The following is a 27,368-nucleotide window of genomic DNA, read 5'->3' as shown; positions in this document are numbered from 1 at the left end:
AACGCTGATCCTTCTTTTTGTCATTTCATTTTGTTTTATCCTTTCTTAATTTTTTCACTTCTGGTCTCGAAGGGGGGGTCCGGACCCTCCGGACCCCCCCCCCCTTGGCTACGTGCCTGCCCTGGATTCAAACTTACAGTGAATGTAGTTGCACAGTGTCATCTATCGACGTTGGATCCATTTCAACCAGTAAGCCCGGTGGCCTAAGCCTTTGGTATAGTCAGTGTCGAGTTTCTATGAACTGTGACATGTTAGTTGGATTCCAGAGACAGAAGAGTGAGGATGAGTTAAGAGTGTTTGTCGCGCGCCAACATTAAGTTTTGTTCTAAGCTGGAAAAAAAAAAAGTGCCAAAGACGTTCACGAAATGTCAAAATTAGTGTATGGCGATAAAGCGGTGGCATACCATTGTTTACAAATGGTATGAACGATTCAAAAGCGACACGTAGTCGGTTCAAAACAAGCAACGATCCAGACGTCCTTCGACGTCGAAAACAGGTGAAAACGTGAAAAAAGTGACACAAATGAATTGTTCAAACAGGCGAATGACTATTGGAGAGCTTTCCGAAGAACTAAACATCTCGTATGGGTCCATGGAAAACATTTTAACTGCTGATTCAATGGGCAAATGGCTTCCTTCCTTCACCACGAAAACGCGCCGTGCTTGCTTTCGAATCGCGAGTTTTTGGTCGAAAAAAATATTCCTGTCTGTCCACATTAGCTATGCTCTTCAGATATAGCACCATGCCACTTCTGGCTCTTTTCAAAAACTAAAACAGCACTTAAGAGTCTTCATTTCGGCGAAATTTAAAATACTGCTAATTTTACAGTAATTATGTAATATCTTCAAATAGATAAAAGATAATTGAAATATGGAACAAGAGCGCCCTAGACAATATTATTTTGCGTGAGGTACCGTTATCACAAGTCACGTAGTGGCTTTCCGTTTTCAGGTGTTTAGAAACGCGAAAATAAATGCCGATTTTCTAAATGGCTGGAAATCGAAAGTACATAAGTGAGTCGTGATAACGGTTTCTCATGTAAAATAATATTGTCTAGGACGCTCTTGTTCCACATTTCGATTATCATTTGTCTATTTGAAGATATCACATAATTACTGTAAAATTAGCGGTATTTTAATTGTGCCGGGACGAAGACTCTTAAAAGGAAAACATTTTGACACCATTCCTAACATTGAGAGGGCCAGGACAGAGCAGCTGACGCGCCCTTCCAGAAATGCTTCCAGTCATGGATTCAACGTTGACATAAGTGCATTGCTAACCAAGGACAGTACTTTGAAGAATATTAAATCAAATTCCATGTAAACTTATTACTTAGTTTCTAACCAAATTATTAACCGTATATTTGATCAGACCTCGTACTCTGCGAGTCTAAAAAAATAAAACGTACTGACTGTAAACCAGTTGAACAAGGTAGAGTTCATATTCTTTATCTGAACCAATAACCGTACCAGCGGCCAAAAAAAAAAAAAAAAAAAAAAAAAAAAAAAAAAGAATAATTTTTCTTTTGGGAAACGGGTCTCATGTTAGTCACGTGAAAAAGAAAATGAAAAAAGAAAACACGAAAGCTGGGACTTGTGTGAGCGCTGAATTGGATTTATAACTGCTTTCATGAAAAATGAGATTTCTCAGATTTCTAAAAGACTGAACAAAGCACGTAAAGAGAGAGAAAAAAAGGGAAAAAATCTTTCATATTTTCTCGTTCTACGAGAAATAACTTTTGGAATACAACCTTGTCATGATTATAACTGCAGGGGATCTTTATTCAAGGCTTAAAATGTAGTTATTTATTTTTTTAGTTCTATAAAATATCAAAAACCTATCACATAAACAGTAATAAAGTCTAAGTCAAGCAAAATAACAGAAATAGTAATAAAACCTACGTTACGCAAAAGTAAAAGAAGTAAAAATTGTAAAGAGAGGCAGTTTGTCAGACATTCCACCTGTACTGTCTACACCCCTCTTCTAGAAAAAAAAAATAGTACTACTACCAAAAGTTAACTTTGCAAACATACACTTATTTTTTGATGCACGAAGTACACACTGGGCTACTTACATGATTTTACGTAAGATTTTGAAAGTACAAATTAATAAAACTACCTAGTCGCACTATAAATACTTTCCCAAACTTTTAAGTACATTGACATAAAATAGTCAGAGATATTTTAATATTCTAATAACATGAGTTACATAGATGCATTATGAACCAAAATCACAAATAATTATTCAAAATGGCCACCATTAGCATACACACATTTCTTAAGTCTTTGTGGCCACTCATCAATTGCATTACGCAATACTCAACTGGAAAATCTGCAGCTGACTTCCGAAAAGACTGCTTTAAACTTTCAATATTGGGATATCTCTTCTTGCAAACCATCTCCTGAAGATTTTGAACCACAATTTGTAGCCCAAAGGGTTTAGGTCCGGATTAGCAGAAGGCCAACCTGAAGTAGAAATGAAGTCCGGAACATTTGCCTCCAGCCACTGCTCGGTTATCACTGCCTTGTGTGCTGGGGCTGAGTCCTGCTGGAAGCTCCCGTTCTGGGCATGGAAAAGGGTGTTGGTAAAATTCTTGAATACTCTCTTAAGCACCGTCTCCTGGTACACTGTGGCTAAAGTTTTCGCCTACTTTTCACAGAAATGGAGCTCCTTTGTGCCCTCGTGGCTACCATCTCACCACACCATGACCCCCATCTGAATCCTTGGAGCTTTTTCACCAGCTTCTAGAGAATGTGGCATGTATATCCTGTCTTTTTGCGAACTGAAAGTTTCCTCAAAACTCAAAAAACTTTTCATTGGTTAAAAGGACTCGACGGTGCTCATTTGCGGCGTAACGCTTAAGTGCGTGCTGTGCTTTTAGGAGCCTATGGCGCTTCAATTCATTTGTCAGCTGATATCCTTTGCGTTGTTGGTAAGCATGGAGTCCCAGGTCACTTGACATGTGAGACATAGACATTTTTAATATCTTTAGCTCACGAGACATGACTGACTATTTTTTAACTTGATTTCGTCGGACGCACGGTACTGCTTTCACAAATTTCGATGTTCATACTGTGAGTGTCTTTCTTGCCGCAGGCAGTCTCAACAAAGCACTGGATAATGCGATAAACTTTTTTTTTTTTAAACTAATTTGCAGCTTCTGGAGGGTTTTGAAAATTTCCCTGGTGATTTGCCTACCTTGTGCAACGCTGTCACGGCCACATGATTTTCATATTCGCCCCAATTCCATCTTGAACATTTACAACTGACACCTTTACATTTCTTCAGCTCACTTAACAATAACTCACGCTTCATGATACCGCTCTTGACGTCGCTCGCTTGTAAGTCACCCTCAAAAGCTCGGACAGCATTTATAGTAAGACTAGGTACGCAACTGGAATATGTATTAATAAGAAGTAGGAAGCTTTAAAAACAATAGAACAATCATGTGATTTTCTAGCGCACAAGATAGCAAAGTAAACCCATCATTGGTGCTCGATTCCAAATAAACCCAACTGCATCGCAAAAGAAACACAGCTCGCAACATTACAGCATTCATTTGAAAAGGTTTAAGCACATACTCCTTCAGAACTATGTTCGTCCGCGAAAAGCTGTTGGGTCGATCTGATCAGGTAAACAGCCAGAATTGTTATGAGCAAACCAGCAGAGTGACGTCAATGTTTCCACTTAGATATTTGTGACACCCTATTGAGAAGTTTGAGCGGAGAGGACTGTTTATGTAAAACACAAGTCAACAATCTCAAGTTCATTCAATTCCTCTTAGGGAGATTTGTAATTTCTTTTTTTTTTTTTTTTCGTAGAAGACAGAAATAGTAGCCTAATAGACGTTTAATATATCGAAAAAAATTAAGATGCTCAACGATGTTTAACGTCAAGCGACACTATTCAACCTATCATGCCAAGTAATGTGATAAATAGAGTTTCAAATTGCTGAGGAAATGAAAAAATATAACTGTATTATCATTATTATACATCGTAACTGCTAAAAAAGAAAGTTTATAAAAGTAGCTACATGAAGCAAATATAATTGTAAAGGTTAACCCTCGGACTACTAATGTGGGGGAGGGGGTACTTTGTGCCCACCACAGTATTTTTTTTTTTTTTTTGTAATAACTCTTCTAATCGTTTCTTTAAAATTGTAAGAAAATATGTTATTGCTCAACACGTTTAGCTAAAGCGTACACCTTACGGTGGTTCAAACTGAACGTTAGTGTCTCTCATAAAATTTGCTATTTTAAATTGGTTGGCACAAAGTACCCCTCCCCGTGTCACTTCTAGATGGCACTATAACAAATAGCTGTATCCCGCCTTTTCTGAATTGCGCGGTTAGTCTTATCTCGTGTAATGTTAATTTTGAAAGTTTCACGCTCGTGTGTCTCATAACTTTGCTAAAAGTTGGTGGGCACAAAGTACTCCCTCCCCCGCTGGAAGGAGATGTTACTGACATTTAGCAGTGTCACTTCTAGATGGCAATATAACAAATAGCTGTATCCCGCCTTTTCTGAATTGCGCGGTTAGTCTTATCTCGTGTAATGTTAATTTTGAAAGTTTCATGCTAGTGTGTCTCATAACTTTGCTATAAGTTGGTGGGCACAAAGTACCCCCGTTGGTAAGAGACGTGACTCAGATTTACAAGTTTCACTCCTAGATGGCAACATAATGAATAACTAACTGTTAGTCTTATCCTGTGTACTGTTCACTTCGGCTTCTGTAGATTTTTTTTTGTGATAGTTTCTAATTTGTTTATTTTCTGAGATATATTTAATCTTAAAAGGTGGGCACAAAATAACCCCCTTTTGGTAGTCCGTGGTACAGTCCGCAGCAAAAAAACATGCAACATGAACATGTAAGTTTATTGTGAAACAACGAAGTTTTTTGCTCCAAAATAAGTTAAGTTGAGTTTCGTGCCACTTAGAAGTTATGTTGATTCAATGCGCTTTTAGGCGTAGTTTCACAATAAACTTACCTGCTCATGTTGCAGGTTTTTGCTGCGGTCTGTACAAAAAATATCTAGGCAGTGCGACGGTTAAGATCAAATCATAATTAAACATGTTTTTCCGTATGTTGTGCAGATACGCTTATCAATTTAGCATGTTTGTCGTTCACAGGGTTTGAAAAAACCCATTAAAAAAACACCTCGGCCCATGTTTGTTTTTTTCGGGTATTTTCAGGTTTATTTTTTTTTTTCGAAATATTTCAATGCCTTTGGGATACAAGTGTTAAAATGTAATTTATATTTCAAGATTATCATTGTCACAACTTGCAACAATTTTCTATTCACTTGTTTTGAAAAAAAAAATGGCCGCCAATTTAAAATTTTACATTGGATCGCCGAGAAAATCTATACAGCAAGTTTAGAATGTCTCGTGCTTCTACTCTCAAAATTTCAACTTAAAACACCGAAAATTGCGCTTTGTAGCGTGGATTATCTTTTTTTTTTTTAAAAAAAAAAAAAAAAAAGCCGCCATTTTGAAATTTTACCTTGGTATGCCGCCAAAATCTATACAGGAAACTTAGAGTGTCTTGTGTTTGTACCCTGAAAATTTAAACTTAAAAGGCCGAAAGTGGTACCCTGCAGTATGTATGGTACACCAGGGGCTGATACACCCCAAGTGAGGGGGTAGTCAGAAATGATGGAGGTGAAATATTCGTCTAATGATCTAAAGGACGAATGAACAAATGTAGATCGAATCATCCCAGAAGCCTCAGTGATATTCGACAAATGTTTTGTTGAAATTCACTTCCGATACTTTGTGCGTTCAATTACCGGAATTTCTCAAGCACTTCTTGAAAAGCGGTTCTTGCCAGAAAATTAATTTAAAACAAACATATAATTCATATTTTATAAAGTAAGTATTTCGAAATGTCTCAAATGAAATTAAATATTTTCCAGGTAAAATAAATGGTTTTGTTGTTGAAGTATTCACTTCCGATGCTTTGTGTGTTCAATTGCGGGATTTCCCGAATACTTCTCCCACGACGTTTTTTTTTCTAGAAAATGCAGCTTTCTTTACTGTACAGCGTACCCCTAATTGGTGTTTTCTGACAGTTTTAGGATGTTAATGGACATTCTTACCTGGAGATGCTTAGTGAGTGGTTGGTGCCTGAACTGGAAGAAAATGGTATCAAAGACACTGTTGTGATACAGCAGGATGGAGCACCAGTGCATTTCGCGATTCACGTGCGCAATTACCTGAATCAGACATTTCCTGGATTGGAAGAGGTTATGCAACTTCACCAGCTCCCTTTGCCTGGCCTAAGAAGTCTCGATCTGACGACACCAGATAATTCTCCCTGGGGTTTCATAAAGCAACAAGAAACACTCGATATCACACAACGCAGGGATTACAAGCAGCTCTGGAACACGCCTTCACCCTCGTGACTTCGGAGTATCTCCGCAAAACATCTGCCAGAACTTGGCGCAGAAGTCAGCTGTGTTACGACATGGATGGTGATCATACCGATGTTTATGACTCTTACGACTTCAAGGTAACTGTGTGCAGACATTCTACCATAACTAACACTATACTATTGAATCTAAAGGGGGGTACGCCCACTTTCGGACCACTCTGTACATCGAAATTTCAACTAGTACGGAATTTTGAATTGAGCACTTGAAATAGTAAGCGTTACGTAGTCTTCGGAACTCCGAACATTAAGCTTTTAAATTTGACAAGAATTTTTACGCTTTTGCTGGTGTTGATTCTACAGAATGCTTGTTTGAAGAGTAGCAACAAATAACTGAACTGAACTATTTTACTGAAGAATACTCGTGTTACCACCAAAGGTAATAAAAAATAATACTAATAGTTTTACTAATGCACTACATATTTATTGGCAGTGTCGGCACTTATGGCCTTAAACCCGTCAAACATATCAGGGATAACGTCCCTCGGAGGCCAAGTCGATGAGCACACTATTCACGAAAGTATTTTCTAAAATATAAAATTGCATATTTTACTTCAAACAGGCTATATGTATAATCCATACATTAATTTGCTTTACAATTATCTCAAGCTAAGGTAAGGTTTCTTATTCATTCCGAACTTTATAAAGGTCTTATGTTGAAAGGTGTTGTATATCTTAACGCGAAATCATCTAATTCGCCCAAGGAAAGAGCAAAATCTGATAAAAATCACTTTCAATGTGATCAACTTATTTGTACCAACAATATACTAACAAAAAGCTCAAAAACCCCACTTGGGCAAACCTTGCTTGGTACGTGATCGAACTACCTCGCACGTGTTCATTGCTCTCGCTCGAAGCACCGGTAATATAACGCTTAACAGCTCAAACAGACGAAACAGCTCAAATCTAGTGGTACCTGGTTTAACATATTGAAAAATTATGTATAATGTTTTCGTAAACTCAGGCCTGGAAACAAATTTACATTAAATCTTATCCATTAGTCTGATAAAACTAATTCACAGTATAAATTCAAAATGTGACTGGGATTCTACGGATGCCAATGTGTACTTGCAGGATTAACACTTTCGTGTAAATAAATTGGTTAGCGCGGGAGAAAATAGAGTATTTTGATATCAATCCAGCATGGTGAGTCATTGTGGCGAATTAAGAGGTAGAAATCCAAAAGTAACCAACAATGGTTGAAGCCTAGTAAAACGTGGGTGAAGAAGAATAGAAATCAGTTGGGTCGAAAGGAAAACAAATGAGGAATTCTTAAGAATAGTAGAGCTAAAAAAAAAAAAAAAAAAAAAAAAAAAAAAAATAGTTAAGACAAAGTCAGGCAAAGGAAGAAACGTTGTTGGGACATAGTTGGGAACAAATTGTATCGTGAGGGATTTAATAGAAGGTGCGATGCAAGAAAAAATAGGCACAACCCAAAGAGGCTACAACAGCTGAAAATTGAAATAAAATCTTTGTTTTACGTCCCACGGTTATGCCGGCTAAGCTAAAGGAGACGGTGATGATGAGAAATAACTGAAAATGATGGAATGAAGAAAATGGGAGAACCCTGAGAAAAACCACGCACATGGTGCTTGTCCACCACAAAGCTCACTTGGCGCGAGCTTGGATCGAATCGAGGACTCCACGCACCAGAATGCCCCACTATTGATTCGATTGGAGTTTACTGTTCCTTTGAGCACCAAGGCTATATGAGAGTGGATTTACAGTATAAGGTGGATCCAAACCATGGTAAATGTTCAAATTTTAATGTTGTCTCACCGGGAATCGAAACGAGATTTTTTGTATCAAAGGCGCGTGCGCGCGCTAGTCACTAAGCTAACAGTGAGAGCAGCTGCGGAAGCCAAAACAATTTGGAGCTTCTTATGAGAAGAAAAAGGAAATTATCGGAACAGCCTAATTATCACAATAAATGGAATGTTGCTTTCGACAAATCACTTCGATTTCTGAAAACAAGAACAGACTAAATCCTAAATCCACCCCTTCTTCAGTGACACAAAGAACTATTGTCAAGTCAATACGAACAGAAACCTCTACAATAACAAAGCGGTTAAAAAAAAAATCGCCGGAAAATTAGGATTTTCGATTGGGTCTTCCATTAACCCAACAACCATATTCTTTTCCTGCAAAGAAATAGGCTACAAGAATTCCTTCGCTGTTTTTTTTTTTTTTTTTTTTTCTTGAACATATATTTAAGTAAACAAACAAATGAAAGTTTCAAGAAGGCTTGAAGATAGCCGCAAGAGAAGATAGGTCCTCAATAGTCACTTCCTAGCTACAGGCCTGACTCTACCACAGAACAGTCTGTATCTTCTGTTTCACTGGAAATTAATAAGTAACCAGTTTTCTATCGAAGGTCGCTTATTGACAATAAAAGATGGACTGAAGCTAACTGAAAGCTAAAATACTGCTCAAATGGACCGTAGAGCCATCTCTTGACTCTACAGCGAACTACTTGTGAACTTCTCTTGCTTCCTTCTCACTCACGATTACACCTTTTTTTTCTTTAGACTACAAGTTTTCCTTGCGGATACTTTAACATTACTTGTTTTGTAAAAATCAATTTATATTACACACTTCCCTGACATCAATAGACACCCGCAGGGCAACATAATTTTGTGAAAATATCAAAACAATGCGACGGCCAATGAGTATGACAGATGTTAATGTCATTAGTATGCAGTACAAAAAATCGCACCACGCTACACAGACGTGGTTGTGAGGAGTAACAGAGATCGTGTAATTTGGCATCAGCACTGTGAAATTCACGTCAATTTTTACTTTTCCCAAAAAACTGAAACTTGACAGACAGAATAAACTGTCTAGCAGATGCAAGGTGGCTTCAGCGGTAAACTGTTCACGTTTGGTGTGAGAAGTCCTTGGTTCGATCCCACGTCATGATGGACAACATCCTGTCCGCGAATTTTTCCGGTGATCTGCTCCCTCACATTGTCGCTCCGTCAATTAGCACGCAACGTGTCTACCATTTTTGTTTTCGATTCGACTTGTTTTAACATAAACATGTTTGTGAGGTGTCTCTTTTTAACACTGTGCTAATGCTGTAGCTGCTCTATTCTACTCTTAACTACATTCCGGAGTTATATTATCTTGAGTAGGACAAGTAAATTCAATATTATTTTTGTCATAATTAAATTCAAACTTTTGTTGTACACACATGAACTTCCTATCTAAGTTCTGAGTTTGCAAACACAAATTCTAAGTGGGACTTCAGTAGCTTGCTTAAATATTTCTAGCAAGTTAATATACAAGGAGTTACTATTGTTACCTTCTACATGTGATTTATATTTGTAAACAACAACACACGCTTCTTATCTGTACATCGTGTGCATGGGTTTTCCCAGGGTCCTCGTGATTCCTCCCACTTTCTTCATTCCATCATTTCATTCATTTCTCATCAGCACCGTCTCCTTTAGCCCTCACAGCATAACCGTGGGACTTAAAACTCAAAGATTTCATCTTCACTTTGTAAATAAAACAACATGCTCTCTCACTAGTACTACTACGAGCAAGCAGGCAACAGACCCGCTCCTCATCATCAAGTTACGTGTCAGAAGGGAAACACTAGCGACACCGCTGTAAAGGACAGATTATAAAACACGCTGTAACACTTTCATCGGCATCAGTTTCGACTGGTCATCCCCCTCTCTTAGCTTCCTTGGAGCTCTAGGTCTTCTACCCACTTAGCTTGCCTGGAGTTTTGGAGGACCTCAGCCCCTTTTTCCTTGCCTTGAGCACTGAGAATTTCTAAACCCCTACCACTTAGCTTGTCTGGAACTCTGTGGTTTCCTGCCCGTTTAGCTTGCCTGAATCGCTGAGAATTCCTAAACCATTATCACTTAGCTTGTCTGGAACTCTGTGGTTCCCTGCCCCTTTAGCTTGCCTGAATCACTGAGAATTCCTAAACCATGATCACTTAGCTTGCCTGGAGCTCTGTGGAACCTCAATCTCTCTTTGCTTGCTGGAGCACTGAGAATTCCTAAACCATTATCACTTAGCTTGCCTGGAGCTCTGTGGAACCTCAACCTCTCTTTGCTTGCTGGAGCACTGAGAATTCCTAAACCATGATCACTTAGCTTGCCTAGAGCTCTGTGGAACCTCAACCTCTCTTTGCTTGCTGGAGCACTGAGAATTCCTAAACCATTATCACTTAGCTTGCCTGGAGCTCTGTGGAACCTCAACCTCTCTTTGCTTGCTGGAGCACTGAGAATTCCTAAACCATTATCACTTAGCTTGCCTAGAGCTCTGTGGAACCTCAACCTCTCTTTGCTTGCTGGGGCACTGAGAATCCCTAAACCATTATCACTTAGCTTGCCTGGAGCTCTGTAGAACCTCAACCTCTCTTTGCTTGCTGGAGCACTGAGAATTCCTAAACCATTATCACTTAGCTTGCCTAGAGCTCTATGGAACTTCAACCTCTCTTTGCTTGCTGGAGCACTGTGAATTCCTAAACCATTATCACTTAGCTTGCCTAGAGCTCTGTGGAACCTCAACCTCTCTTTGCTTGCTGGGGCACTGAGAATCCCTAAACCATTATCACTTAGCTTGCCTAGAGCTCTGTAGAACCTCAACCTCTCTTTGCTTGCTGGAGCACTGAAAATTCTTAAACCATTATCACTTACTTTGCCTGAGCTCTGTGGTATCTTTCCCTTGGCTGCCTGGGCGTTTGGATACCTATTTACCCAAACTACATAGAGAGCATTGTATTGGTTCTTGGACAACTATTAGAGTGATCTTATATTTGTATATAACAAAACTTCTGTAATTAAAGGTTGTGGGACGAAACCGAATCCCGTACACTAAATTGCTCTACCTACTATCTTATCATCAAGGTGATTTTACATTGTGCTTTTCAGCGAGATTTCAAAACCATTGAGAAATTTCCGCCTGTGACTCGCCTAATTTGCTAATCTGGCCTACCTCAGTAATAAGATTCGAAATAAGTAATCATGCTCCAGATGAGACGAATTTAACACATTTAATCGCTCTTTGAGCTTGAGTGAACTCACTCTTACCTTGATTGAGTTGAATTTGAGTTTAACGTTCCTTTCAGCAGCGAGGCTATATGAGACGTGGCCTATTGATTAACGTAAAATCCGAACCACATGAGCTCCCGCCCGGAATTGAACCGGGCTTACCTTGATTGTATCCATATCAGCCAATACACAATCTTCATTAATCATTCCTTTTGTGTAAAGGGCATAACTGAGTGACTTTAAAAATAAATCCGGGCTTACTTTGATTGTATCCATATCAGCCAATACAAAATCTTCATTAATCATTAATTTCCTTTTGTGTAAAAGGCATAACTGAGTGACTTTATAATCAATTTCATTTTCATTTTTTAGTGGGGCACGTCGTTGAAGCTACCAAAATTTAACCATCTGATGGTACATCTCCGAAAACAGCACATAACCTCTAACTTCAGCAAATCACAGTTACTGTTGTTTTACACAAGTGCATTATCATTCACTCATCGTGTCAAAGCATGCAGAGTATTTCTTAACTGGATACTTACCGTCCTTGTTGCTGTTGTAGTACAGAAGCCTCCGCCTGTTTCAATCGCTTCTTAAGCTGTGACGTTCTTGATGATCGGTGGACGTACTTCCTTTTGCCAGTGCACTCATACGTCCAATGGCCGAACTCTAAACACTTCTGACAACGAACTCCCGACGTACTGAAAAAAGAAAACAAATAGTATATTATTAATAAATATTATCTTCAAAGGGTTTTAATGATAAAAAAAGTTTTTTTTTCCTATCGAAAAATAGAAGTAAGTAGGACTACTAGTAAGCTTTCTTTATATGCTTACATACCTGAGCTCTTTTAAAATATAGATGAGATGGTAATTTGTAATTTGCATTATGTTTATTAATTGTTATGTCCACTTAGAGGTTATCAATTATGGTGAATTTTCTCTCTGGAGTAGTGTTGTTGGAATCTTCCTCAACTCACTCCACAATAAAACCCAAAAATACTCACATCCGAAAATTTACTATAAAACTTCCTCAATCGTTTCTCTCTGTATACAGGGCTCACAGTGGTCTGGTCTCTTGTAAATAGTTGAAAAGTGACCAAAAGTACATGAAAAAGTGACCAAAAGCAAACGAAAATGTTACCAAAATCTCATCATGCCCCTTTTTACCTTTGTCTATTTCACCATCACCTCTCTCTCTGTTTGTGTTTGTTCTGTTTCATCTTTTCTTCTTTTTGAGCTTCCTCCTTTCTTAGGTTTTCTAAGTATGCTTTGTAGTTACGGTAAGCAGACTTAGCAGATCTAAGAAGTTTCTGAGTAAGGGAATCAGTTCTGGCCTATTTCCGAATTTATTCATCCCAGACATTATATTTAACTTAGCATTGAGAGTTCTCAAAGTCATGAAATATTCAAATTCATCACCTACTCTTAAGAACATACAAGAAGCATAACACAAGATGAACATGATGAACCACACAAACACACAACGTTGAGCGGATCGTTAACTATTACGAGAGAAAACTAAAAGGCTGTTATGATAGAAGAAAGAATAGACACAGAAGGGTTCTCAACCCCACCTTGAGAGCTTAAGCATACACCAACCATCCACTGTAGTTTAGAAAAAATAAAAGCTGAAGTGAGAATAAAGCAGACTGTTTTACATGTGGAAGCAAATACTGAAGCTTTCAGAATAGTAAACAGTAACAAGTTTCTGCCTTTTTCCATTTACTTTTATATTTTTCTTAGAAAACTGCCACTGCAAAACATAAATCATACGAGAAAGTCACTTTCCCACCCAAAAAAGTAACTTTTAGTGACAAATTTTTAAAAAAGTAACTTTTAGTGACCAACTTGAAAAAAAAGTAACTTTTAGTTAAAAAAGTGACTTGCTATGAGCCCTGTGTATACGCTTAGTCTCAAACTTGGCTTTGAAAGTGTATTATCAAAAGGAGATCTCCAGAACAGAATACCATTGAAATACGTTTGGGAATCACGCACAACGAATTTAGTTTGTGCTCAATCAAATTCGCTCTAATGATATTCAACTTTACTCTGGGACAAAAACCACTGTGACTACGTTCTCTTTGTTTTTGTATTACATACCCGTGTATTAGTACAAAACAAGTACCAAAATGTCTAAAGACTTTTCACAGGCTGGGAAAAAATCATGATTTAAAAAAAAAAAAAATCATTTTTGTTGATTTTTTTGATTTAAATCAAATCCTTCTTCTCGCATAATACAAGTTTCAAACTGAAGAAAAAGCATTAGGAACTAGTATTAAATGTTAATTATGCCATTTAAGTGAAAGTATTGGGGTTGAATTTTGAATTATCCCAAATCGTTAACCTATATCAATCCCAAACAATGTTTCTTAACCCTTTTAAATTATGGCTCTTTTTAAAGGTAAATTACAGACTTTCAGTCAAGCAGCTACAGCATCATCCCTATTTATCCTAGGATTATGGTACATACATCACTCTCTTTAGAATAGAACAGTTTTTGAAACAGCAACATTCACATTTCCCTATCATGTCCCTGAAGCGGGAAATTTTGCGAGTAATCGGCAATTTTTCTTCTTTTAAAATTTTGATCCCCTCTGGATTCCCCTGTGTTAACGCACAGATCTCAAAATCAACTGGGAAATACTAATGGGTGTACTAAATATGTGTACAAAATTTCAAGCTTCTATCTTGAGTAGTAAGGGTGAGGAAGCTATTGAACAATGAGCTAAGAACATTCCCACAATGCCCCAAATGTAATATAAAAATTTCCTCAGACATCCCTATTTATCCTAGGATCATGATTTGTAAATTATTCTCTTCAGAATAAAACAAATTTTCAAACAGTATCCTTCAAATGTCTCCATCATGTATCTGGGACGGGTAAATCACGAAAAAAGGAATTTTCTGTTAAAAATATCTTCTTTTTTTAAAATTTTTACCTCTGTGGACCCCTCTCCCTGTTTTAAGGCAGAGATCTGAAACAAATCTGAAAAATACTGAGGAGTCCACTGAGTAAATGTGCAAAATTTCAATCTTTTAGGTGCAAAAGTAAGCCCGCGAAAAATAATATTCCCCAAATACCCCAGATTCCCGTCTAAAACAGGATCTCGGGTAACAGTTTCCTGAGACATCCCTATTTACCTAGAAGCATAGTACGTACATCATATTCTTCAGAATAGAACAGCGCATAACAAAAAATATCTTTTTAAATTTATGACGTCATCTCGCACTATGGCTCACGCAGAAAGGCGTGAAAGCATATGTAACGTGTTCTAAAATGCCTCCAGTCTTGAAGAAAACGAAGTAAAAAGCCTTATTGGTACTTTTTTAATCGAATAATGAAGATTCTACCCTATCACCTAAAAATAGTTCATATAATTTAAAAGGTTAAGCATTAAGAAAAACGTACAGCAATGTTTATCGAAATGACACTTTTTTCACAAAAGTTACTGATATTTGGCAGGGGCCTATTTTTAAAAGCTCAGAACTAGCTTGCGGCATGAAATACATAAATTTCGCCTAAAGTTATAATTTAACAAAAAAAAAAAAAAAAAAAATTTGGAGAGGAGATAGGACCCCTCTAAATACGCACTATTATCTAGGAACAAACAAACAGACACGCACAAAAAAGAATATTCGTCTTAAATGTCGATGGTGATTTCCTCGTTGAAATAGTTAACGATTTTAAAAGCCAAACCCAATGTTACGAAAAGAAGAAAGCAGGATTGCTCCGTTACCTGTTCAAAACGGGATTTTCCGTAATCATCCTCTGCATGACACTTGTTTTCATACTATACCGTACATTTGAGTCTCATTGTATTATGACTATTAACATTCATAATCGAAATATTTGGTCTAGGAATTAATTCGTGCGGGTGGACAAGAGATGGCGCAACGAACGGAGCGTCCCACAGTTCCGTGTATCCACACATGTGTTGCAAACCCCTGTCATCGCGTATCGTTCGTAGTATAGGGCAGTGGATTAAAGCGTCAACAACACCAGTTTGTAGTTAAGTGAACATGGCGCAATTTGTGCCTGATAAAGTGTTTTTGCGGGGTGTCCTGCTGCATTACTTTAACATGCAGAAAAGTGCCACTGAAAGTCATCGTATTTTGGTGGAAGTGTATGGTGACCATGCTCTAGCTGAGCGAACGTGTCAGAAGTGGTTTGCACGGTTTAGAAGTGGTGATTTCGGCTTGGCAGACCAAGAGCGAGCTGGACAGCCAAAAAAATTTCAAGACGAAGAATTGACAGCATTGCTCGAGCAGGATTCGTGTCAAACGCAGGAACAACTTGCAGCAGCATTAGGCGTTGATCAAACAACAGTCTTCAAACGCTTGAAAGCCATGGGAATGATTCAAAAGATGTCACATTGGGTTCCACATGAATTGAAAGACAGAGACGTTGAAAGACGAAAAACCATTTGCGAATTGCTGCTTCAACGACAGAGCAGAAAGGGGTTTCTGCATCGAATTATTACGGGTGATGAGAAGTGGATCCATTACGAGAACCCTAAACGAAAAAAGGCCTGGGTGAAACCAGGTGAACCAGGTCCATCACAACCAAAACGAGATATTCACTGTGCAAAGGTTATGCTGTGCATATGGTGGGATATGAAAGGTGTGGTGTACTATGAGCTGCTGCAACCGGGTGAAACTATGAATGGAGAACGTTATCGACGACAATTAATGCGTTTGAAGTAAGCTCTGGCCAGAACACGACCAGAATGGGAGAACAGACATGATAAATTGATTGTTCAACATGATAACGCTCGCCCACATGTCGCAAAACCGGTCAAAACCTATTTAGAAAATGTCGGATGGGAAGTTTTACCCCACCCGCCGTATTCACCAGACGTTGCTCCTTCGGACTACTACTTGTTCGACTGCATGAACAACGATTTGATTGGACAGCGGTTTACTTCTTCAGAAGATATCAAAACATGGGTCTCTGACTGGATCGCTTCCAAGGATGAGGACTTCTTTCGCCACGGAATCCGTACATTGCCTGACAGATGGGCGAAAGTGGTGGCTAGCGATGGACAATATTTTTCTTAAGGTATTTATGTATTTTGTGTTTGTACTACAGCTTCATTATGTGCGTACCAACCGCACGAATTAATTCCTAGACCAAATAACAGAACAGAAACGGGATTTTACTTATTTTTTTATATTAATTTATTTCGGAATTCGATTTAAATCAACGATTTTTATTTAAAAAATCAAGTGATTTAAATCTTGATTTAAATCAGACTGATTTAAATCAATCCACCTTGCTTTTCAATAATGCGTTCTCGACTTGTAAAGTTACTAGTCGAGAATGCATTATTGAAAAGGCTTTCCAAACCTACTTCTGTATAGTTACACAGATACAAACGAAGAGAGCTGACTTAAAAGAAAACAAAATCATCTTATATAATAATTGCAAACGCAAAACTTATTTTGTTTGTTTTTTGTAATACCATAATTTGAATCAAACACACCATGAAAGCTTCACTTAAGTCGAGTTGAGTTATTTTTGAGTTTAACGTCCCTTTCAGCAGCAAGGCTATATGAAACGGGAATTACTGATTAATTTGGAATCCGAACCATATGAGCTCCCGCCGGAAATCGAACCCAGGTCTCCTACGCTAAAACACTTAAGAGAAGGTCACTATTAAATATCTACCTCATTTTTTTAACACTATACCTGGATAATTAAACACATAGAAACGAAAAATAGTTGCATTAAAAAGATGATCGTACAACTCTCCAATTCTTCTTGCGTATGTGGTGCAATATGTAACTTATATTACAATTATAGAACGTTACAAAAGTTCTTTAATCTTAAAATATGTCGTAAGCAAATTCTCAACTGAAAATAAGATTAAAATCAGTTTTTAAATGGTATAATGTGCATGAAAATGAAATCTTTGAGTTTAATGTCCCATGTTTATGCCTGTTAGGCTAAGGGAGACGATGATTAAAGCAAGTGAATAATGATGGAAAAATGGGTAGAATGAGACAGTGGGAGGAAACGGAAGCACCCAAAAAAAACCGACAAGCACGATGCTGTCCAACACAAACCAGGGATCGAACCAGGTACCCCACGTACCAGAGGTAAGCACTCTACCACTGAGCCACAGTGCCCCTGTATCATATGTGTATATGTGCATGATGTATGAGAGAAGGGAAGTTACGAGTAAAATGAGGAAATGATCCTTCAAAAAATTCTTTTTTTGAAATTTGATGCCCCTAAAGCGGCCTTGATTACAAATACCTAACACGATCTACCTTGAAAAATCCTATGACCTATACGTAATGCGTATGCCAAGTATCGTTGCAATATCTAAAATACTTAGAGGGAAAAAATAATTCTCAATCCTGTTTGACAATGCAAATGAGATAGTATCGGAGAATCGAATCCAGTAACGACTCCGTTATTCTTCTAATATATCAAGGACTACACTCAAATTACAAATTACACTAGCCAATTACCATTCGCTAATAAAAATGCAACACACTCACACAAACAGCAGCACGTCCCTTCTTTGGATCAGAATTAAATCATACAACATTTTCTGGACGTAAAGAAGGAAATGGGGAGAGGGGAAGGGAAAATACTACAATGTTCATTTCTTAATATATGCGCATGAACTGTGGACCAGAAGTACCGAGAAATAATACTGATGAACTTTCTTTTCCTTCCACTTTTACGAGACAAAGATGTATTTCTGCGTTACCCCAAACCATATGGATTCGTTCTTAAGCCCAAACTTGAATAGACGTCATCACTCTATATCGTTGAACGCTAAGAGCAGAAAGGCATTCTGTTATAACATTATACTCTCTAATTCTAAATATACATAGAGTATATTAGAGAGTATAATAACATTATACTCTATAATAACTAAAGAAATTCTGTAGTTTCATTACAACAGAAATGTGTACAATAGAACATGAACGGTTAAGTGGTATTTTAAGTAGGAATATGGCTTTAAATGTACGTACAAAATTTAATAAATCCCATTGGGAGTTTTTTCTAACTTAAAAAATCTTGGGTTTTTCACAGCCCTGCTCTGGAGACACAGAAACAACTTCATTTGTAGTATTTTCATTTGACGATTCATAATTCCTTGACCCTTCTGAAAAAAACAAATCTGAGATTTGTTCCATTTGTAGTATCTTCCATTCATCTCACTGAAGCAATAGTAGTTTTGAAAATACGTGTTTTGTAGACTTCTGGTAAGATCAGGGTTGGCAAAAACTTTTTATTTTTATCTATTTTTTTATTTTTTTATTTTTATTTATTTATTAATTTTTTTTTTTTAATTTTTGGTTCCATTTTGGTCTAAATAGATTTATTTGTTTTGATTACATATGGATAGAAATAAGTCTGTTTGGCCTTAACATTCCTATCCAACAACGAGATAATGGAGGATGGGACCTACTGCTTAAATAGGGTTGCCAGATTTTATTGCGTTTTTCCGACACGTTTTGCGTCACACGTTCTAATTTTATCTGTAAAACGATTTCTTCCTTTCTTATATAAATAAAAGAAATCATAGTAGACATTCTTAAAATGTTTTTAAACGATTATATATAAAAAGCGCTCTTTTTAATTCGAACTTGGATAATTCGAACAAAAGTTTATTCACCTTGAAAATTGTATTAAAGGTAATGGTAAAAAAAATTGTGAGTAAATTGAACTTTTGAACCTCCTGTTTGGATAATTCGAAGTATTTACAGTGGAAAAATTTGCAGTATTCGACAGATTGCAAACAGAACAAAGCAATTTCAAATGTTTTTTTATTTATCTGCTATCCAGAGGCAACCGTGGGAAAGAGAAAGCTTTGTTTGTTGATACCACCTCTGCTGAACTCCCTCCTGCTGTAGAGAATCCGACAGAAGGTGGCTGGTATGCATCTCTTCTCCTCCTCAATAACCTGGAAGTGTCCATCCCTTCTGCAGAAGTATCAACAACCTTGAACCCTGTCTTCCACTAACAAATGACAAATGACTTGTATGAAGTATTTGTGCAATTCTTTTTAACTGAACTAAAAGCAGTAATAATAATAATAATAATAATAATAATAATAATAATAATAATAATAATAATAATAATAATAATAATAATAATAAAAAGCAGATTCGTTTGTGATCTATTGGCGTACATTATGCACAATGTCGAAGCGAGGCGCGTATTCTAATTCCTTACGAAAATGTAGTGTTTTAAAGGTAAGGTGCACTGCATGTTAATTAGTTTTTCATATACAATACAGTTATTTTGTTCCCTTTACTTAAAAATTAGCGTTTTTGGTTAATTCAAATTTTTTCGTGTCCCCTTGGACTTCGAAATATAATTAGAGGAGCTGATTTCTTACAAGCTGTTAACAACACAACCGAACGATGTAGCTTAGTATTTCAGGCGAAAATACAACATGTGTTGCGTTTTTATCTTCTATCTAGCCTTTGTCTGTCAACATCGTCTCGATTATATCGCAGTTTCGATGGATCGTGATATATTGATGTCAGGAACAGAAGCTACTCTGAACTACTAAAAGAAGAATACACTGATGTCAGGAAAAGAAGCTACTGTGAACTAATAAAAGCACAGTATAGTGATGTCAAGAACAGAAGCTACTGTGAAATAATAGGAGAATATACTGATTTTAAGAACAGAAGTACTATGAAATAATAAAAGAATATACTGATGTTAAGAACATAAGCTACCGTGAATTAATAAAAGCAGAATATACTAATGTCAAGAATAGAAGCTACTGTGAAATGATAGAATATACTGATGTCAGTAACAGAAGCTATTGTGAAATAATAGAATATACTGATATCATGAATATAAGCTACTGCGAACTAATAAAAGCAGAATATACTGATATCAGGAACAGAAACTACTGTGAACTAATAAAAGCAGAATATCAAGAACAGAAGCTACTGTGAACTAACGGAAGTAGTACTCTTGTAAATTTCAATAAGTCCTACAAGTATTTTTCAACGTACAAAGGATGTGAGACTGTTAAAAAGACTGTCCAATTTTCATCAAAATACAGTTAAAACACATAAAAGATTCGTGTAATATACTCGATTAGTTGGATTCGACTGTAGAGCCTCTTTCAGCATCGAGATTATTTGAGAACTTATGGTCCTAAAGTGGGATCCGAGCCACATAATCTCCTACCGGGAATTATAATATAATTTTTATGTTCTATGTATTGCAATTATTTATAATGGAAGTGTCCCAATATGCAATCAGAAACATTATTTTGCGCAACTATGTGAAACCATATCTTTGTTACGTGTATATTCTCAATACAATTATACTCGTATCTTCCGTTTTTAAAAAAAAAAAAAAAAAAATCTCTTTAAAAAATCTGTCAACCTTGAACTTAAAGTGGAATCCGTTCTCCAAGAGAAATTGTCCTCCATCTGAACTCAAACGCAGGACCCTTTGATTACAAAGGCAACCAGTCTACCAACCTATAACGGAGAAATTGTCCTCCGTTATAGGTCAACTGATAAGACATACATTATACTGTTCGTGCATACTTGTAAATATTTTAAGTGTCATTTCAGGACGAAAAGACACATAACTGCACAAGTGAAATTATGTCACTGTTATTAAATAAATGGACAATTTCGAAAGAATACAGCATACAGAAGATTTAATTTAGTACAAGTAAGTTTGCTGAGTCAGTAGAGAAATACAGTTACCATCTCTCCGCGGTGTACCTCAACACACGCTACAACTGAAGTGCGTTCATGGAGGTGCACCAAATCGCTAATCTTCACCTTGTATACCTGATTCTTGATGTGATCCCATACAAAGAAGTCGCATTTCGGCATCGGTATGTACAATTACCAAAAGCAATGTTGCAGCGTTTGTTCTGGTGTACCACGGAGAGATGGTAACTCTACATGGATATGGAAGGTAGTCACTAGTCATATCGAACTGCTGTGATTTTCTTGACTTACAGAGTCTTCTTTGATATTATAAACATTTTATTTAAATTCAAGTGCTCCTTTCCAGAAACGGTTGGGGACTTCTCGGTGACCCTACAGAAATTCACTATAACGTCCAATTTAAAAAATAAAAACAAGAAGACATAGCGACAAACGGTTTATTGGAATCGATTTTGCGTACTAAGAATAGGGAACATCGTACCAACAGGGGAAAAAAAATCCTCACTTTTAACGTTGATTGCTAGAGTAGAAACGTAATATATAACGAAAAGCGGTTTTCCGCAATCAATTACGAGTCCCAGAAAATATATTTCATCTACAGTCTTATCTCTACTAAAACCGGAATCGGTAGAAATCTACTACTACTTCCGGTTTCAATTTTCTCAAAATTTAGTCTAATTTCAGGGGTATTTTTTTTATAAATGTTATCATAATTTTACTCTCATATTGAATTTGTACCCCTATTGAAATTAATATCTGACTACATGCCTGGTTATTAGCACAATATTAACGTCCGAGGAAGAAGAGAGATTCATCTCCGGAATACATCGGCGATTATGATTTATTCACCGTGTGATAGAGGAAATAATTGGTAAGTTTCAAGTTACTATATATGTTCAGGAAAGATTGAAAACAAAAATGACTGACTGAATCGAGATTTCAACCCGGTCTCCAGCTAACAATCTTTGGTCATTTCATTTATTTAATTCGATTCTTCGAATCAGTAATTTGGTTCCGGTTTTAAGAATGTATCTGTTCTTCTAAGTTTGTTATTGGTATTGAGTCACATGGTGACTTATTGCAGATGGTTTGCCTTTCTGTTTGAAGTGTAAATATGGATATACTTGACGCCATGCGCTGTGCTTCGTTGTTACAGGTGCATTTCGCGTGTGTTGCTTTCTACTGTGTTAAAACTGTTTTCCTGGTGGCATAATGTCTAATGCGGTGGATGCTCCTTTTGATAAAGAACAATTAAAAATTTGAATTTACATGAGTTATTACCATTAATATGTGTCGATCAAGTTAATTCAGTGGTTAGAGAGTGGTCAGTGGAGACATTTAACTTTGAATCACTCCCATAATTTAGTCATTAAAATTAATGGAGCACACATACATGAAATTTCATAACGTTCGGTACCATTCAATTAGGAATTTGAGCTGTATTTATGATCCAGAAGGAATGGTGGTGCAGTTCGGATATTATTTATGGAATAGGCAATTTTGTACTGGTTATAATACTGTGTAGTAATGTTTACTTACTAAGCAAGCTGCCGAATTTTTTTACCACATTAAAATTTCAGGTATTTATTCCTATTTGTTTTCCATTATTTACTTTACGATGTATAGTTGGTTCTGGTCGGGGATTTCGGCAACTCGTTTCAAGCATATAATTTTATGAGCTGTTCGTATTAGTTTTATTTTTTCTTTTTCTTTTTTTTAATTGCTGTTGTTCAAGTGGGGGGGGGGGCTCGCCTGCCTTCTTATACAGTTTAATGTGTAGTTCATGATTTGTCATTCATTCCCTTCTCTACTATAGTTTTCGGTTCTTGATAATTTACTTCTGTTTTCCTAGTGTATACTGTGTGCCCTTTACAGCAGTCGAGAAATGTGATGGTCCTTCCTGTAGTTTTTCTCTTATTATTTTATACATTATTCAAGTTTTAATAAATTTAGAACTGTGTTACGATAGAAAGTTGGCACGGTTCAAAAATCTATCAATATTTGAACTTGAAAATGCTCAAAATAACTGTAAAAACATTACAAGTCCTAACCACCATGATTTCTATCAGATTCGATTCGTGAGGAATTGGTTCCTGGTGATATTTAATGAACTGTTCTGAGGAACCAGTTTCTTACGAACCGATTCATAAAATGAAATGACTAAAGTTAAAACATGCCCTTCGTTTACAATCCCTATTAGTTAACCACTATGCTACCCAGCTTGCTTGCTGAGCAGACATACATTCTTTCATTTCCTCTTGAGGTTGATGCTCCGACACACAGACCATGTAGATTGTACAATCCGCAGCAAAAAACCTGCAACATGAGCATGTACGTTTATTGTGAAACTACGTCTAACAGCCCAGGGAATCAACATAACGTCTAAGTAGCACGAATCACGTAGGAGAAACCTCGGCGTCCTCCCCTGCACACTTATTTTGGAGCAAAAGACTTAGTCGTTTTACAATAAACTTAAATGCTCATGTTGCAAGTTTTTTGCTGCGGACTGTACCAACACTACCGATGTGATGGTCAACTCAGTGTCGACATTATAGAGCACCTCTCACGGTTGAATTATATTGGAAAATGGAGAAAATAATTGATTTTATATCACACCAATTCCTCTTCAGATGCAACTTCAATTATGCACAAAACGTGAGAAAATCCACGACTGGACAGAGACTTCGACCTGAATATGTGTTCAACTGCGATCTTGGACTAAATATACGATCCAAGATGAAAATAGTACCGTACTAATAAATCCTGATATTCCCGATACTTCAGCGAGTATCCATTGTGATCCTTGAAAATTTAATTTTCCCCTTGGCGTTTAAGTCCAAGTTCACCCCCCATCGACACGGAGTGTGAGACACCCATATGGGTGAGTTTACGAACGGGGTAACATATAAAAATAATCAAAAGCAATTGACATAAGAGCATTTCGGCTATACCGCCGGACCACACGAAAATCGAAGAAAGAAAAAAAAAAGTACTAGCTAAATTGGGTTAGGTTAGCTGTTGCATCGCTGGACAATTCAAAAATCGAAATGAACTAAATTAGGTGAGATTACCTTAGGTTAAGTGCAATTCGTTTCCGCGTTTACGACAAACTGTTCGCCTGTTCAGTAGGCCGTATCTTTCACACAATTTTAACAACTTACGCTCGTTATGTTTGTATAATTCGATACAACTCGAACATATGTCACAACCTTGACAAACACACCCCATTTCCACACTTCTTTTGTCGCCACTAAATCACAAAAAGTGTACCTCTGCGCCACACATACTCTTTCAATTGCATCAAAAACAACCAACAACGAAAACCACTGTTTTCACTTCAACAATTCCCCTCAACTGACTTCCATTTACTCTTCCTCACAAACCAAAATAATTCCCCAATTCACCCGACATTAAAGTTCAATGCACAGCTTTTGACATCGTTAAGCTGATTTAAGCGCAAGTTTAGTTAAACAGGACGATAAGCTGATAGGTGTTCAGGAGTTTTCGAAAACACGCTTTTTAGGTGGGTTGGTCAATTTCTATAATTACTTTCCACATTGTAATCGATGTTGTTTATTGTTTCTGATTGCCTCACAGGAAAATGGCTGAATTGTTCGAAATGAAATTTGGAACGTAGTAGGCTATCTATCAAGCTGGGTTTTGATCATGTCCCATTGATTAAAGGGTGCATCCTAAGTGAGCCAACTGAGCGGTAATTTTGTCAAATTCAACTATGTATCTCCATGTTTAAAATGCAATTATTCTTCATCTGGATTGAGGAGTATCATTTACAGTGCAACCTGTCTATCTTGGCCACCATCGTTTCCATCCAAAAACGGCGAACTTAGACAGATGGCCAACTTACAGAAAAAAATGTAATTAGTGTATTTTTACAATAGGATTTCTAATATTACTTGATTGCAGAATTTTAATAAGCAATGGCGCGACAGCTACTTTTAAATACTGTATATAAAGTAATCACAACAATATACAGTATTTCTTTTATTCACTTCGGCACATATGCACATTCTAATTTTGTAGTTCTTGTATAGCATCGTCTACTTCTCGTTAATAAGCTACACGTGTTGCCCTCGAAGGAAAAGATGTTTTAAGAAAATCTTAAGGGAATTCATATCTCAAAACCTTCGCTATCTTTCGACAAGCTGTCAGGTGCCAATAGTTAACAATTGAGATGGTTAGCCGTAACCTTCAAAATTTTCCGGAATTACTAAAGCTCCCCACTGATGAAAGAAGCCAATATAGCTACAGGTTTTACCAAAACAGACAGGTAAACAAATACGTACCAACATTTCCCGAATTCATGTACGTGTTTTTAATTATTTACATCTTCCTTTATCACCCCTTTATCAGGGTAGTGTTCTGGCCATTGACCTCCAAGAATAAATCGTGGGAATCCATGCTTCTTCGTCTCCAGTTACAAATACAGAACATTTGTCTCTCACATGGGAATACAAAAGAAATAAGAAAAATAACAAAACGGTATTTTGCGTGGCAAAGATACACAGGAAAATCTATCATTATCATCATAACGTAAACATTGTTTCAATGCAACTAACTTATAAGATAGAAAGATGGTTAACTTACAGAGTAATAAGCAACTTATGTCTTATGGGAAAATGCAGGTTCAAGACGAACCAGATGAAGATGAGCAGGTGGCCAAGTTGACAGGTCTTACTGTAGTTTCTCCCCCAAATCAGTTGGTAATGATTCTGGCTCACTTAGTATTGATTACGGTTCGTTACTTGTAACTGTGATAAAGTCATAAGTATAAGTACAGTGTAGACTTATAGGGGAAGGCTCTAGAACACAGGTCGGCTCCTTATTGCTCTCTGTCTTATTTTCTTACATTTTTTTCTATTGTTGACATATATTATTACGAAAACTGAACATCAATCTTTGAACAGTCTACCACCATGTTTGTTTACCGAATCCACACTAGTCACAAAAACTACAGTGCATGAAACACTAACCAACTTGTGCTAGATGGTCAATAAAAAGCACAATGCTATCTAACCGATACAGGACAGGAGCTCAGCAAGGGGCCCGAGCGGAAGCGAGGGGTACGTTTGTGGGTTGCAAGCGTGTCATCGATGGTGGGTTCAGCTCCGAAGCCGTCGATGTATTTATGGGAGATACTAAATGCCATCCGGTTTGAGAATCAAGAGCAAGTGCCGCTAATTTTATTCTTTAGAGTTGGCAACGCTAATACAAGAGGTACAAAATTTATCCTACAATAAGAGTACCTTCTGGCTTTTTATCATTATGGTTTAATTGAAATGTGTACCCAAAGGCGAAAGTGGGTTCAAATACTTTCTATAACTCCCAAAGGCCATTTTCGCAAACTGTTTACTTCTTTAAAAAAATCATTCGATATCCTATCGATGTCAAAAAGAATGTAAACAAATGATCTTTATCTGTATATCCCGGATTTGAATTCCGCTTTGAGTATGGATGTTACGCATTAAACTTCCACCATTCATCTGATAAGTATTATTCATTTATCATAGTTTTGTTTAGAGCCTACAGTGTATTCACATAGAAAGTAAAGCTCAAAAATACAACACAATTTATAAATAATCTACCTGAAATAAACACTGACTACTGAGAAGTTGAGTGAAATCTTTGTCAATAATTCTATATCAATTTACAAACTAGAACTATTAACCTATTACTTGCACTTTTTCTATTAGCTAGAATACCTTTTCTTCGGCAAAAGTCCACCGCCACCAATAGTCATAGCTTTTAAGATTTTAATTGAATTCGCTCGCTTCTACACTTGTGCAACAATTTTAGTAACGGCTTATGACATTCAACTGTTAGCCATTAATGTAGCCAGATCCAGAATATAAACGTAAGTTCTAGAAGCAAGGATCATTCCCTCGTACGGACACATTCCATAATGGTTTGTGTCAACATAAATAAATTTTGAAATTTTGCGAGTCGGCATAGTAGTTATAATGGCTTCTTGCACTTTTTACGTTGCATTAATGTACGGATAATTTTGCAAGAACCGGTACTGAATGTGGCCCACAATCTTAGCGGAATTTGATTTCCGCATTATAAGGATAAGTCCAGCTAAAGCATGCTCATGAACACTTTTTCGGAAAAATCATCTTCTAATGATCCGTTGCCGATGCTTTTTTGTACAGTTCAGTAGAGAGCGTATTAAAAGATATAGATAATTGGAGTATCACACTGAGATAATGTTATCTGAATGGAGAATCAC

The 27,368-nt window shown here is 37.0% G+C and overlaps 1 protein-coding gene across 1 annotated transcript in view; it reads right to left on the bottom strand.

The window, feature by feature from the left end:
- The window catches only part of LOC145681193 (uncharacterized), a 559,037-nt gene extending 532,038 nt beyond the window's left edge, over nucleotides 1-26,999 (bottom strand). Inside the window, exons 1-2 of the mRNA XM_081752684.1 lie at nucleotides 26,842-26,999; nucleotides 11,984-12,142 (exon numbers count right to left, since the gene is read on the bottom strand). Coding sequence (XP_081608810.1) covers nucleotides 11,984-12,142; nucleotides 26,842-26,879 — 197 coding nt within the window. The 5' untranslated portion in view covers nucleotides 26,880-26,999. The remainder of the gene's footprint in view (nucleotides 1-11,983; nucleotides 12,143-26,841) is intronic.
- Nucleotides 27,000-27,368: the final 369 nt, after the last annotated feature.

The sequence above is a fragment of the Thermobia domestica genome, chromosome 3 (assembly GCF_964235325.1).
Source record: "Thermobia domestica chromosome 3, izTheDome1.hap1.1, whole genome shotgun sequence".
Classification (NCBI taxonomy): Eukaryota; Metazoa; Arthropoda; class Insecta; order Zygentoma; family Lepismatidae; genus Thermobia; species Thermobia domestica.
This window is presented reverse-complemented; position numbering and strand designations above follow the sequence as displayed.